We start from the raw sequence: 15,304 nt of genomic DNA, 5'->3' as shown, positions 1-15,304 counted from the left end.
AGGTGATGCTTGATCATATTTAGTCGGATCATAATACGTTGCATATGTATCTCCTTCATCCTCAACGATCATATTGTGCATAATAATGCAAAGCTATCATAATTTTTCCCAACATTGATACATCACGAGTAAGAGTAGGATTTCTTATTATTGCAAAGCGAGTCTGTATTACCCCAAAAGCACGCTCAACGTCCTTCTGCATACTTTCTTGTTTCTTAGCAAAAAGACCCTCTTTTTTGTTTTGTGGGAGGGATATGGTGGGAATAAATGCCGCCCATCTAGGATATATACCATTAGTAAGATAATATCCCATATTGTACCACATATTGTACTAGGTAGTCGTAATGATACCAATGTTCTTGATAATAATGGAGATTTATCAAGAACATTGGTATCATTACGACTACCTGGTGTCTCGGAAAAAGCATACCAAATCCAAAGATCATATGACGCCATAGCTTCCAAAATTAATGCGGGCTTACCGGCTTTTCCAAAAAACATCCCTTCAATCTAAGAGGGCATTTCTTCCACCGCCAATGCATGCAATTGATGGATCCGAGCATTCCTGGGAAACCTCTTCATTCTCCAATTCTCAGTTTTCTTACCAAATCTTCTTCATTGGGTTTCCTAAGGTATTCATCGCTAAAATAAGAGACAACACCTTCTACAAAATGTTGTAAGCAATCTCCTGCAAGAGATCCACTAATCCGAATGTAGTCTTCCATAGAATCAGTTGAGGTGTCGTATGCTATTAACCTCATAGCCGCTGTGTATTTCTGCAATGCTGACGTTCTTCCAAAGTGTTTTTTATACGGAGAAAGACATTTTGCTTCATTTAAAATCTTCGACGGAATAAATGTACAGGGAGCACGGGAGGATATGCAAAGTAGTCGTTCCATAAATGAGCTTGTCTATCTTCACGATATCTTTCTACAGGTTTCCTTGATGCCCTCGGAATTTGATTTAAAGCTTGATATATATCAACTAGATTGGACATTATTACTTTATCCATCATTCGATCAACAACTTGATTTGCTTGTCTACGCCTTTCATAACGTCCATCATCACTGTCATTCGATAATTGGGTGAGTAGGTTGGAAACATTTTCAGAATTTGAAGAATTGGAATAGGAATTAGAAGAGTTAGAAGTTTCCTCTGAACACCTATTTTATGAAAGACAGTTTAATTTGAGAATAGAAGGTTGAATGAAATGCAAATTGATGTAAACCATTTTATAGCACAATGGTGTATGTATGCTATCAATATACATACGTACACACAATAACTACATTACTCAAAACAATAAATGTCTTCCATTGAGTTATCATATCAATTGTTTTTTGTGATAATTTATATCTGCACAGATGCTTGTATATTGATACTTTCTGCAGTGTATCATCAATGCACCAGTTTTTTCAGTAAATAATTGGTACTTGTTGTAGTGATACACATATCAATGCACTATACTCTTTAGAAAATAATTGATACTTTTTGCAGTGATACATACATCAATGCACTATACTCTTCTTAAAATAATTGATACTTTTTGCAGTGATATGTACATCAATGCACCAGTATTTTAGTAAATAATTCATAAAATAATATATTTATTAAAAAAGAACACCATTAATTAAACATATATTATTAATTAAAAACGACAATACAATAAAAACAACTATTAATATCTAAAACACACTTGAACTTAAACTTATTAATTACGGAAAAAAAGAAATACAACAATGGTAAGCATAACTAATTAGAACCAAACACAATAATTTAAAGCGAACACTAATGAACTAATCTGATGGAAATATCTTCTTCAACAAACTATTCCTCAACTCCTGATCTGCTTCAGATAAATATGGCTTCAAATCAAGATGTTTGAACAACTCCATATTAATTTTCCTTTGCTTTCTTGCTTCTCTTTCCCTTTTCAACTAAGTCTTTTTCCCTTTCCACTTGAAACAACTCTACTTCTTTTTCTCTCTGATACTTTAATCTTGTAATTTTAATTTCTGTTTTAGTTTGTCGTGTTATGTTCATGTTTTGGACCGTGTCCAACCAATTTTTCCATACTTCTGATGGAATATTCGCCATTTTACTCTTACCTTTGTTTTTGCTGGATTCATTGCTTGAAGGGAAGCCTGAACTTTCAATATCACCACTGGTTGGTGTCTCTAGGTTTGTTGATGATGAGTAGTTACCATCTTCATTGATCCTCATTCTTTTTGAGTTGCTGCCTTAAGTGGATGTCTTCTACTTGCAAGTACCAATAACATTTATAGTCGGCTTCCAAGCATCATGTTGAGTTAGAATATCCAAAGCATGCTAATCATGGAAGGTTTTAGACATCAATTTTGTCTTTGATTTGTCGGCAACATAGATCTTATATAAACTGTCTTCATAACATCCTCATCACTCTCACCACTCCCCCTTCTAGATTCAGCACTAGCTAATGAACCACAAAATTTAGAGCATGAAGCATTTATCCTTCTCCACCGACATCTAAGTTGTTATAAACCTCTAACCTTTAACAAATCATCTTGTGTAACCCTTTCAGTACCTTCCTCAAAACACTTTTGTTTATATACTATAATATTATCATACATTTGTTCAATTTTCTTCCAGAAGACATCCCCTTTCTGGTTGGTATTAGTTTTTTTTTTTTTAATTACGACTAACCTCAACCCAAGTTTTCACAAGAGTCACTTCTTCAGCTTTCGACCAAAATCGATTGCCTAGTTGATTACCTCCTTCATTAGCTCTATCTTTTTCTTCAACTTCTTCTTCATCATCACCGTCATCATCTGATGGTGCGTTTGATCTATATGAATAATCAAAACCCGAAAATGCAACTTCACCTTGTGACATAGTGAAATGGTGTGAGATAGGAAATGTGGATTCATCTTAAGATAATTGAAAATTTTGAAAAGATGAACAATTTGTAGCGGAAAATCATCTTGACAAAATAAGACGAAGTTCGTATATTGTGGTGGCCGTGGAGGGAATTGAGTGAAAGTATTTGGATTTGAGATATTCACATTTCCAAAAACGTAAGTAGAAAATTGTGTTAAATTAGGTTCCAAATCAGAGTTGAGATCAATGGGATGATTAGAAAAAAAAAAAAGGATGAATATTTGGACTATTTTGGAGTTGTGATGAGTTTTTGGATTTTGTGGGATTTTCTTCCTTTGGGAATTTAGGTTATCCATCTCCAAAAGTTTAAATTTCACTAGGCTTGGATTACCACAAAATTTTGCTTACTATATGGGAGTTGTTTCGGGGTATTTGGAGTCCCTCGGGAGAATTACAATTCCAAGAATGGATGTCGACCGTCTATACCTACAAAATCAGGGAAACTCCGGTTGGGTGGAGTTCCGCCTCCGACGATCAAGTTAGAACGTGTCCGGATGTATAAAAGTGCGGAATGTAAAGGTTTTTCTCTCAAATTCCGAGAGAATTCTGCAATTAATATTGCTCGGGTTTTTTGTGTGTATATTTCTAAATATGCAATAAATGAGAATTTTCCTCTATTTATAGTGTTTGGGGATCAGTTCCCCTTTCATGGGTTGAAGTGTCACGTGTCACCAGAGGGTTGGTTCTTTTAGAACCTCTTTGAGGCTGACACGTGTCAGCATGCTATTGGGCCACTTGGACCGGGTATTTTTACCCTAAACAGGAGTAATAATTGATGAAAAAAAAAAGTTTGGTTAAAATACCTCTAAATTACACTCATTTTATAGAGGAGAGCTGTTGGTATATTTTTTTTTTTAAAGTTTGTATTTTAAAAGTTATGACCGCTGCAAAATTTACAATGTTCATATTTCATTTTAATTTCAGACCATTGGATTTAAAATTGCAAAATCAACAATCTGCTGCCATGTGACACTTCCCAAAAAAATTTACCCATCTTTCTCCTCTCCTCCCAATTCCCACGTGAGCTCATCCAAATTAAGAAAATAATAATAATAATAATCTCAGCAACCACTCTCTGTTGGACAAGTGTCAAAATAACATTCAATGCCCATTCTTAACAAGTGGGCATGGCCATGACCTGGTCATGGACCATTTTCCACAAAAGTACTTTATTTTATTATTTTAAGCATTTTTTGTTTTTCTCTCTCTTCATGCCCACCCAAAATGGGAAACCATTGACAATACTCTTAGTTGGTGGGATGAAAAAAATTCTTTCATTAAAATCTAATGTGGAGGAGAGGGAAAGGTAGAGAGTAAATGAGGAGAGAGTTTTTTTTTCCTTCTTTGGTGAGAGTGCTCTAAAATAGTTTTTCTATTATTTCTATTGTAGTAGCTATTATTATTGTTATTAAGCAAGTTGATTGTTGAATTTAATGTCATAGATGGCAGAGGAAGTCGTTGAGGTGGCAAATACTGTTAATGAAGGCATAAAGGTGACGGTAATAATGGAAGTGTTGGTTAAAACACATTTGGAAAATTACAGTAAGGTAATAGTGAATTCTGCAAACAAGTGGAATATAGTTTGTTTGGGTGTTTTTTTTTTCTTTCTAATCTTTAATAGTGTATATTAAATCATGGTAAAACTCTCCAAGGGTGCTAGAGGAGAAGTCAAGGAAGTAGGATGCGGTGGCTAGGAAAGCCATGTTGGATCTACCACAAACAACTAGTACTCTATGAAGCACAACCTCCATCCTAAATCATTTTGTAGCTATTTTGCAGCCACATATGGCCCATCATTTGGTTTGCATCTCTAACTATTAGTTTGGCACAAACTTATTTAGTATTACTAATCAACTAACTAATAGGGGTGAAGCACACTAATCCAGCAACTACCATAGTCATGAAGGTACATTTTGTATTTTGGACGTGGCCACTAATTATGTTGGAAAGTCTTATTATGGTTTAATCTAAGTACCGTTTTCTACCAAAAAAAAATAAATATTAAATCATGGTGGTGTAGCTACTGTAAGCCCCTTAATAATCGTGCATGGGCATGATGCGCGGATGCGCTTGTAAATAGTATCATTAACTCTATGGTGTAGTTAATTGTGTCGTTTGTAAGTTTGTAGCATTTTATATATGATATAGTATTTGACTAAGTACTTACGGGCTATCTTTGGTTCTAATGGATGGGCCAAAGGTCCCACTATTGTGTTACTGTCATACCAGTGTTCACTAGTATTTCATGCCTAGATTAAAATAAAGCTCTATAGGGGGGTGAGTGCCTCCTATGGCTAGGTGCGACCATAGGAACCTCCTTGGCTTGGGCCATGGGGTATGGTGCTAGCATGATATGGGGATCTAGACCTTGGCACAGTTTGTTGGCTAGATACTTAGTGGGATTGGATGCGTGACTTTGGTGCGGGACTATGCGGTGTGTAGGCTATGGTGTCGTAGCACGCATAGGTTCCTTAGTGCTTAGCTCACAGCTACGACTTGTGTGTGAAACGACACTATCTTAATAGTACTTGCTATGGTGCTTGTACTAAATCATATGGTTAGCTGTTGTCCGTTGGACATTGCGCTATGGTGCGCGCTTGTGCGAGGTGTCGCTTGGGGCTTGGCTGTGGTGCGTGGCTTGTGAAACGAAGCGACGCTTGGGGAAGCGTTGCGATTCTTGGGCGAGGAAATGTGCGACCAGCAAAGGGACACGACGCTTACCAAGCGACGTGATGCTTACGAAGCAGCACGTCAATTGGCAAAGCGAAGCGTTGCTTGCGATACATCACGTTGGTTGCGAAGCGATGCGTTGCTTGGGGAGCAACGCAATGGTTGGCGAAGTGGTGCGTTAGTTGAGCATGCACAAGAAATGATTGTGGTTAGACTACTTGGTGACTCTTCGTTGATGCGTGTGCTGGGCACACGCCAAGGTAGTTATCCTTGATGGGTCAGCGTTGGTCACCAAGGGATGCGTCGGTTGGTGAGATGCCTATGGTGGCATGGTTGACGGTTAACAGGTGCGAATGATAGGCTTCTTGGTGCGAACAGGTGCGATGCTTCGAGAGGCGCTGCTTGGCTATGCTTTGGATAAGGACGGTTGTGCTTACGTGGGTTATGTTTATCTGTTTATTTGTTTAGCCAATTGTAGGCGTTGCATGGATGCCAATTGGCATACATGCACGCTCGTGTCTAGTTGCCCATGGGAGGGGGTTGTCCTCCCATTTGCCTATAAATAGAGGACCTTGGGGGTTGTCCAAGGCATCAAGTTAGAATCAAGTCATTTCCAAAACACTTGTACTTTGTCTGATCATCAATAAAATACATTGTTGGCTTCTATTTAATTTGGTGTACTTAGTTTATATTATTTAAGTATTGCTTCTGCGTAAAACTTGCGAGGGTAATCTAACCTCGTAGACTTTAGAGTAAGGCTGACTAGGGGAGTTACCTAGTGTTGCATAGCGCGAAAAATTACGCTGTGACACCTACCAATATAAATTGCCGAGTTGAAGCGTTTTTGAAGGTTGTCGAGGGTCTTGATGATACAAAGAAAGCTCTTATAACTACGATGGGTTTTGGAGGCTTGTTGAGTTTGCAAATTATGACACTGTCAAGGCCTTTCTGCTACTGGCTGATGACCAATGGCGGATCTACATGGTCATGTAGGGGAGCACTTGCATCCCCTTTATGCAAAAAAAAGTTCTAAAATTCAAGGTAAAATTAAAAGAAATGTATTTCATATTTACCTTTTGCTCTCCCATTTTGAAAAGTTGATTTCCTAAAAGATAAAACTAGACAATAGAAATTCCAAGTTTTAAAACTTACATTTTCTCCATATAAAATGGTAATTAATATTTTATCTCTATTTTCTTAAAATATTGCAATTTTTGCACTTTTGACACTATATATTCTCACGCTTTTTTGTAACCACGTGCATATATTGTGGTTTATACTTGAGGAAAAATAATCACTTGGGGTTTTAATTGTCAGACTCGTCTCGAATATTATTATTATCACGTTATATAGTATAAGTTTTTTTAAGGTTTACATTATGCATCGAGAAGCGTACTTACCCCCATATTGCCATGTAAAGGAACTTAAGATAATGTATGAACAGGCTAAATATGATTTAAATCGTTCAAAACATTACGCAATATCGAAACATTTATAGTATCAATCAATGTTAAGAATACCCTTCTTTTGTTATAGAAGTTTAAACAATTTTGGACCCCCATATTGAAATTTCTGGATTCGCCACTGTTGATGACTAGGGTGAATGTCTTTAATGAGCTGTTGGTAGCTAGGGATGGTAATTAGTTGCCACTGTGTCCTAAGTAGTGGCATTGCATATTTGGGTTGCCTAAGGATGGAATGAAGGTGTCTTCTAATGTTTCAAAAGTCAAAGGTGAGGACGTTGATACAAAGAAGAAGATGAGTATTATTGGTTGTAACTTTGGCGAGACAAATAAGAGGGGTCGTTTGATAGGCCGTCGTCGAGCCTACCAAAATATAAATTCCTATCTTGGTCTCACTAACTAATAGAAAGGGTAAGAAAGGGTCGAACCCAAGAGAGGCGTTGAATCAACCACCCAGTACTACCGTTTAAATAAGCTAAATGAAGTCGAAATTGGGTTGGTCTTGAGTAACTTCTACTAGTTCAATTCAACTAAAGCTAAGAGGAAATTTAAAAATTTTTAGAGGAATCTAGGGCTCGGGTTATACAACTCAACTTCATCACAAATCACAATTAGCATGCAACAATCAAGGTAAATTATTGGGATAAATTAGGGGAAGTCATCTAAGGCACCCAACTACTTTCTCAAGCTAGAGGGATTACTTGAATCATGAATACAACCTACTCTCGTGGTTACAAAGCATAAAACAAGTGTTAAAGCATAATCACGATGACATAAACATTCCCTTGACCGGAAAATCCTATTCTCATGGCATTTCGGGTCAATCAAGCATAAGGGAGCTAACTCAAGTTCATCTCTCGATCCTTCGTTGAGAAAGCTTGGATAAATAGTTCTAGCAATAGCCATATACAAGAACTAAGCAATTAAACCACTTAAGCTCAACTAATTAACATCCCACAACAACCAAATTAGCACATACAACTAATTCTTTGTGACTACATTGAGGGTTCTACCCAAACCCTAGAAATTAGACTACTCACAATCCATGGAGGTTAAAGCAAATAGAGATTTCAAGCAATTCATGAACAAGTTCAAACTAAGGATTAAGCTAATTAACAATCTAGGCATGCAAGAATTAAGCAAGTAATTAACAACAAAGTAGAGAGTAATGGAAGAGAAGAGTAAGAAATAGTTACTATGAAGCTTCAAAGTGAGCAATAATGGTGGAACTTGTCTTCTACAATGGTTGAAATTGAATATTTCCAAGCTAATAATCACTAGGCGAAAATACGTAATCCCCACCGGTTCAAACCCCCCATTTCGCACCGGTTTTGAACCGGTGGGGATTAGGGGGGTGCTAAAACCCCATACATTTCGCATCGGTTCAAAACCGGTGCGAAAAGTGACTTTTAGCACCGGTTCTGGGTGAGAATCGGTGCGAAAACCGAACTTTTAGCACCGGTTCTTGATTTGAACCGGTGCCAAAAGTGGGTAAAAAAATTATAAAAAAAAACCTTTAGCACCGGTTCTTTACCAAAACCGGTGCCAAAAATGCCTAAAAAATATAAAAAAAAAAAAAAAATTTGCATTTTTTTCACTTAAATTGTACCAAATACTTAAATATAATCATAATATACATAAAACACATATATTTTCTTCAATAACTTGTAATATTACACTTTAAAAAACTAAAAAAAAAAAAAAACAAACTACACAATCAAAGATAAGAGGCGGTAGCAATTCCCAAATAAGACTTGACTGCATCCATCTATGCGTCTTCAAGGTAGTAACTAATGGAGGACTAGGTGATTAGGGGATTTTTTATCCACCAATCAGCATCTGACACGTGGACCAGCCAGGTTCCGCCACGTGCCCTTCGCGTAGGCCAATAGGAGTCTGCCACGTGTCAACCAGAGATACGTCCTCCATGGACCAATTGCGATGTGACACGTGTCCATCCATGCCAAATGGGTAAATCAGCCAACAAGGCCCAATCTTTGTGGGAGGCCCAGTCAGTCTTAGGTTTAACCTAAACCTAGTACTGGCACGCATCCCAAGGCATATAAATATGCCCATTAATCCTCATTAAGGGGGATTACGCACATTTAACACTCTCACCTAGAGAGACTAAATTACATTTATTTCCGCATTAATTACTGCTTAATCAAGTACTAACTTGACCGTTGGAGGCGGATCTCCAATCATCCGGAGCATCCGTTTGTTTTGCAGGTACAGGCGTCCGGTTCCAGTCTCGGAATTGTAACTCTCCCGCAGGACATCAAAAAACCCCGAAACATTTTGGCGCCGTCTGTGGGGAGAGTGCTTTTGAGATGGCATCCACGTCTGTACCGACTCCTGAAGAGAGGCGTCCCCTGGACGACTCTCAAGTTCAGTCGGACCATGATACTGAAGAAGAGTTTGAAGTTGAAGCTCATACAACTTCAGATGGGACCCTAAGGGCCCGGCGCACCCGTCATACCGAAAGGAGAGAACGGGAGGATCTTCAAACTGGACTCAGTGATCCAGTTGGCGCACCGCCTGTTCAGCAGCAACCGGCTGATGGGTCTGCTCCCATTACAAGGAACGAACTCATGATCTTCATGAGGGGCTTCAAGGGAGATATTCAAGAGTTGCTCAACAAAAAGACGCCTGCTCTGGCCAAGGAGCAGTCGGCTAAGAAACCTTCCTCTTCAGGGAAGAGGAAGCCGGTTCAAGGGCGAGAGGCGACCCCTCATCCTAACTCTAGGAAGTGGGAGCCGCCTGCCCTTGATTTTACAAAGTACTGCTTTCCTACTCCAGGAAAGAGGAAACCCGTTCGTCATATTCAGGCGGACGGGTCGAAGAAAACATACACAGACGCTCGGCTATTGCTAGAGCAGAAGAAGACTGACCGACTGTCAGAGTCGGCCTCTACTTCAGACATCCAAGACAGTCTGCGCAATACCTCTATGAGGTATACTCAGTCACATCATGAGAGTCAGTCAGGCGGTACCTCCCGTCAGTCCGGCTTTCATAGTGACCAGGCGGTACCAAACTTGTCATTTGTACCGCAACAACAATATTTTTTGCAGCCACCTCTGTTTGGAGGACATGCAGCAAAAAATGTCCAACCTATGGACTGGCAGCTACGGTTGCTTAGACTTGGGGAACAGCCGTCGGCCTTCTCCAAGGAAATTACTGAAGCCGCTCAGCCGGCCAAAGTGAAAAATGTGTTAGTAGGCGCCTATGACGGCACTACTAACCCAGAAGACCATTTGATGGCATTCACCAACCTGATGTACCTTCAAGGGTTGGATGATCCCACTTGGTGCAAGTGTTTTCCAGCGACTCTCAAAGGAATTGCACAACAATGGTTCGGCAACCTGCCGACTGGTTGTGTGAATAAATTCAGGACGCTTGCTTACTTATTCACCTCCAACTTTGCCATGAACATACCTGCGAAGAAGACGACCCTTGATTTAGGGACAATTCAGCAGGGTGAGAAGGAGGGGCTTCGTTCTTACATCAGGCGGTTTAACCTGATGAAAATACAGATTCAAGGACTACCGGATGAGGTGGCCTATACTGACTTTTTCAGAGGCCTCAAAGACGGGTCGACCTTCAAGTTTGACTTGGTCCGAAAGAGGGTGGCGACTCTTCAAGAAGCCTTGATTGAAGCGGAAGCCTATATACAGGCGACTGATCTCTGTAGTACGGGAAACAGTCGGACGGGAAAAGGTTCGACAAAAAAGAAGGACGACAGAAACAGTCGTCCAACAAAGATGAGAAAAAGAGAAAAGAGGTCTGGGCGGCTGATTCCTCTAAACAGCCGGCCCAGAAAAAGAAGAAAGAATTCAAACCATACTCCCCGAAGTATGCGTTTAACAAGGATAGCCAAGCTATCCTAAAAGAAATCAAGGGACGGATCTCAATTGAGAAGCCGACCCCCATGAAGGGTTCTGCGAGTAACCGGAACCAAGAAAAATTCTGTGATTATCATGAAGATGTTGGTCATCAAACCAACGAATGCATCAGCCTCATGCGGTATCTGGACCGCCTGGCTGAACAAGGCGATCTTGACTCTTATGTCAAGAAATCTAAGGGGAACACTTCCTCGAAGAAGCAGTCGACCAAAAAGAATCAACAGGCCGACAGCTCTGATACAGATGATGCAGTCGTCTACACCATTGCAGGCAGCTTCTCAGGAGGCGGCCCCACTATAAGGGGCAACAAAGACAATATCAGGCGGCTAGACGTCAATTCCGTTCAAACAGAACGGCCCTCCAAATATTCATTTCCCGAAATCGTCATCACTGAAGAAGATTTAGGAGGGGTAAGGGGGCCGCATGACGACCCTATTGTTATTGAATGTAAAGTGGCCAACCAGAGAGTTGGCCGAATCCTCATAGATACCGGCAGCTCCTCAGATATTATCAGTAGCAAATGTTTGTCAAAACTAAAATAGGGTTTGGAGGAGGAGTCGTCCACCTAGTTGGACGAGTGGATTTACCCATCCGCCTGGGCGAAAAAGGGGAAGGTCGACACATGGTGGTCCGGTTCCTGGTAGTTGAGGAACTCTCAGCCTACAACATGATTCTGGGACGACCAACCCTGAATAATTCCAAGGCTGTCATAATCCCGTCTCTTATGTTGCTCAAATTTGAGAGGGATGATGGAACAGTCGGCTCCCTAAGGGGAGATCAGAAGATGGCCCGAGAGTGCTATCTCTCGAATATCAAGCCCACCGTCATGGCCGCTGGGTCAAGTGGTGGAAAAACAGACCTTGACAATATCAAGGAGAGTGCGCCTGTTCAAGAAGCAGGCGGCAAGAAGAGAAAGGCTGCCCAAATGGGGGCCGCAAGAAAAGAGAAAAAATAGCAGTCATTGGCAGAGGAGCGGTCAGATGAATTCCGCCCTCAGCCGGCTGGTGAGCATACGGACCTGATCCTAGACGACTCACGCCCTGAACGAACAGTCAAGGTTGGGACGACTGCTCTGAGAGTTCTGGGTGACGACTTTCACCAACTCTTGAAAGAATACAAAGACATCTTTGCATTCGAAGTCCATGAAATGCCAGGCATCAGTTCTGACCTGGCGGTACATAAACTGGCCGTAGATCCGAAAAAGAAGCCGGTAAGGCAGAAGAAGCGGAACAATGGCGAAGAAAGAAGTCAGGCGGCAGCCGTCGAAGTTAAGAAATTACTTGATGCAGGGTTCATTCGGCAATGCTACTTCCCAGACTGGGTTGCAACTGTAGTGCTTGTTAAAAAGCCGAATGGTACCTGGCGAATGTGTGTAGACTACACAGACTTAAACAAGGCGTGCCCCAAGGACAGTTACCCTCTGCCTAAAATTGATAATCTAGTCGACTCAACAGCTGGCCATGCTCTGATGAGCTTTATGGACGCCTACTCTGGTTTCCATCAAATTCCTTTAAGGAAGAAAGATCAAGAAAAGACGGCTTTCGTCACTGATCAAGGGTTATTCTGTTACACGGTCATGCCGTTTGGCCTGAAGAATGCCCCGGCCACCTTCCAGCGAATGATAAATACTGTGTTCTTTGATCAGATTGGGAGGAACGTCGAGGCATACATTGATGATATGATCGTTAAGTCTAAGCTTAAGATAGATCATCTGTCGGACCTCCGAGACACTTTCGCCACACTCAGGCGGCACCATGTCATGCTCAATCCCAAGAAATGTGTATTTGGAGTTGAGTCTGGGAAATTTCTCGGATTCCTTATCAATCAGAGAGGAATAGAGGCGAACCCTGAGAAGGTGCAGGCGGTCATAGACATGCAGTCGCCTCGCACCGTCCGAGAGGTTCAGAAGTTAACAGGTTGTCTGGCGGCCTTGGGAAGATTTCTAAGCCGATCAGGCGACAAATGCTTATACTTCTTCCAGGCCATTAAGAAAAAGGCAAGGTTTGAATGGGGGCCGGATGCTGAGGCGGCCTTCCAGAAATTGAAAGTTCACTTACATTCCTTGCCGAGGCTGGTCAGCCCTTTGCCCAAAGAAGTACTTTACATGTACCTAGCTGTCTCTGATCATGCGTTAAGCGCTGTTCTTCTGGCTGAAAGAGACGGCTGCCAGCTCCCGGTCTACTTTGTCAGTCATGTACTAAAAAATTCCGAGTTGAGGTATCCCTTAGTGGAAAAATTTGGTCTCGCACTCTTCATGGCTGTTAAAAAATTGAAGCCCTACTTTTTGGCACATGCAGTCGTCGTGTATACAGATCAACCTATCAAGCGGCCACTGACCACCATGGAGTCGTCAGGCCGGATGATCAAATGGGCCATAGAAATTCAGAGCCTCGAAGTTACTTTCGAGCCTAGAAAAGCAGTGAAGGGGCAAGCCTTTGCTGACTTTATTGTTGAGATGACTCGTCCCCCTGACTCTCAAGTTCCAGACCAAGTCTGGAAGGTATATGTAGACGGAAGCTCTACTTCAAATGGTTGTGGAGCAGGCGTCATATGTCAGTCGCCAGAGGGCGACAGGTACGAGTATGCTCTACGTTTCAATTTTCAGGCCTCAAACAATGAGGCAGAGTATGAAGCTTTACTTGCCGGAATCCGCATGTGCAAGGCGGCAGGGGCAAGAAAGATAGACGCCTGTTCTGATTCGCAATTAATAGTGAGTCAGTACAATGGTGAATACGAAGCAACCCATCCGGCCATGATCAAGTATTTACAGGCGGTACAACAAGCAGTCGGATCCCTTGAAGATTTTCATCTGACTCAAGTGCCGAGATCAGAAAACAACCAGGCAGATGCTCTTTCAAAATTAGCATCCTCAGCCTCCTGTGATACTCCTCGAACTGTTTTCTGGGAAGTAATGGAGAAAAGAAGCATCGAGGAAGACCCCATTGGAATCCTAGACAGAAGCTCAACCTGGATGGATCCAATCAGGGCATATCTGATAGACGGTACCTTGCCGGATGATCATCACCAGGCGGCTGCACTGAAAAAACGGGCAGCCAGTTTTGAAATGATAAAGGGAGAACTTCACAAAAGAGGGTATCTTCAACCCTTCTTGAAGTGTGTTACTCCAGAAAAAGGACGAGAGATCCTAGAAGATCTCCACTCTGGTTACTGCTCTTCCCATGTAGGCGGCAGGTCGCTTGCCCAACGGACAAGGCGACAGGGCTACTTTTGGCCTACTTTAGAAGCAGATGCAATGGAGATGGTGAAAAAATGTGACAAGTGTCAAAAGTTTGGCAAACTAATTCACCGTCCGGCTACTGACCTCACTACCATTCATAGCCCACTACCGTTTGCTAAGTGGGGCATGGATATTCTGGGTCCCTATACGCCTGCTACAGGCGGTAGGAAGTACATACTTGTTGCAGTCGACTACTTCACTAAATGGGTGGAGGCGGAGGCTATAAAGGGAATCAAGACGAAGGATGTAATTTCATTCATCTGGAAAAATGTCATCACTCGGTTCAGGGTTCCCATGTCTATGGTTTTTGATAATGGTCCCCAATTTGAGACGCCTGTTCTCAAAAGCTGGTTGGGTGACCAAGGTATCGCACACCACTTTGCATCAGTCGGCCGTCCACAAGCAAACGGCCAGGTAGAAGCCTTTAATAAAATCATCTCAGACGGTCTCAAGAAAAAGATTGAACGAGCAGGCGGCCTATGGGCGGATGAACTACCACATGTTCTCTGGGCCATTAGGACGACTGAAAAAGGGGCGACTGGAGAGACTCCATTCCTCCTAACCTATGGTGCGGAAGCTGTTCTCCCAATTGAACACTACGAGCCGACTCTTCGAGTAATGTTATACGAAGAAGAGGCGAACTGGGAATCCATGCGCCTGACATTGGACTCACTCCTAGAAAGGAGGGGCAATGCCGTCTTGCGCCATGAAATTTACCGCCTGAGAATGACCAGATTATACAACAAAAAAGTACACAAGAGTCCACTCAAAGTGGGGGACTTTGTACTCAGAAAAATGGAAGCAGTCGGTAGGGCTAATGAGTCTGGCAAATTAACTCCCAACTGGGAAGGACCCTACCGAATCTATGAAGAGGTCAGGGACGGTACCTACCGTCTGGAAACACCAGACGGCCAACCGTTACCTCGAACCTGGAACGTAGATAATTTAAAGAAGTATTATTTTTGAATGATGTAAATAGACGAGAGCTAATTAATAAAAGTTTGCTGTTTCATTTAATTTTGTACTAAGAGGGGCATGCCTACTGACAAACAGTCGGCTACTCTCCATGTTTTATTTTTTCAAGTCTTGCTTAACGAGGGGCATGCCGCTTGTTC

General features: G+C 41.7%; 1 protein-coding gene across 1 annotated transcript; it reads right to left on the bottom strand.

The window, feature by feature from the left end:
- Positions 1–61: 61 nt before the first annotated feature.
- LOC110684940 lies at positions 62–761 on the bottom strand. The gene is made up of 2 exons (XM_021861381.1): positions 606–761; positions 62–331 (listed from the first exon to the last, which is right to left on the bottom strand). The coding sequence occupies exons 1-2, from the start codon at positions 759–761 to the stop codon at positions 62–64; spliced, it is 426 nt and encodes a 141-aa protein (XP_021717073.1).
- Positions 762–15,304: the final 14,543 nt, after the last annotated feature.

This window comes from Chenopodium quinoa, unplaced genomic scaffold (assembly GCF_001683475.1).
Source record: "Chenopodium quinoa cultivar QQ74 unplaced genomic scaffold, ASM168347v1, whole genome shotgun sequence".
Lineage (NCBI taxonomy): Eukaryota > Viridiplantae > Streptophyta > Magnoliopsida > Caryophyllales > Amaranthaceae > Chenopodium > Chenopodium quinoa.
This window is presented reverse-complemented; position numbering and strand designations above follow the sequence as displayed.

Excerpts from the sequence above, each read along its gene's own strand:
- LOC110684940 (XM_021861381.1), bottom strand. The coding sequence starts at position 761 with ATGAGGTTAATAGCATACGACACCTCAACTGATTCTATGGAAGACTAC. Across the intron at positions 332-605 it reads AACCCAATGAAGAAGATTTG|TACAATATGTGGTACAATAT; the intron begins GTAAGAAAACTG and ends ACGACTACCTAG.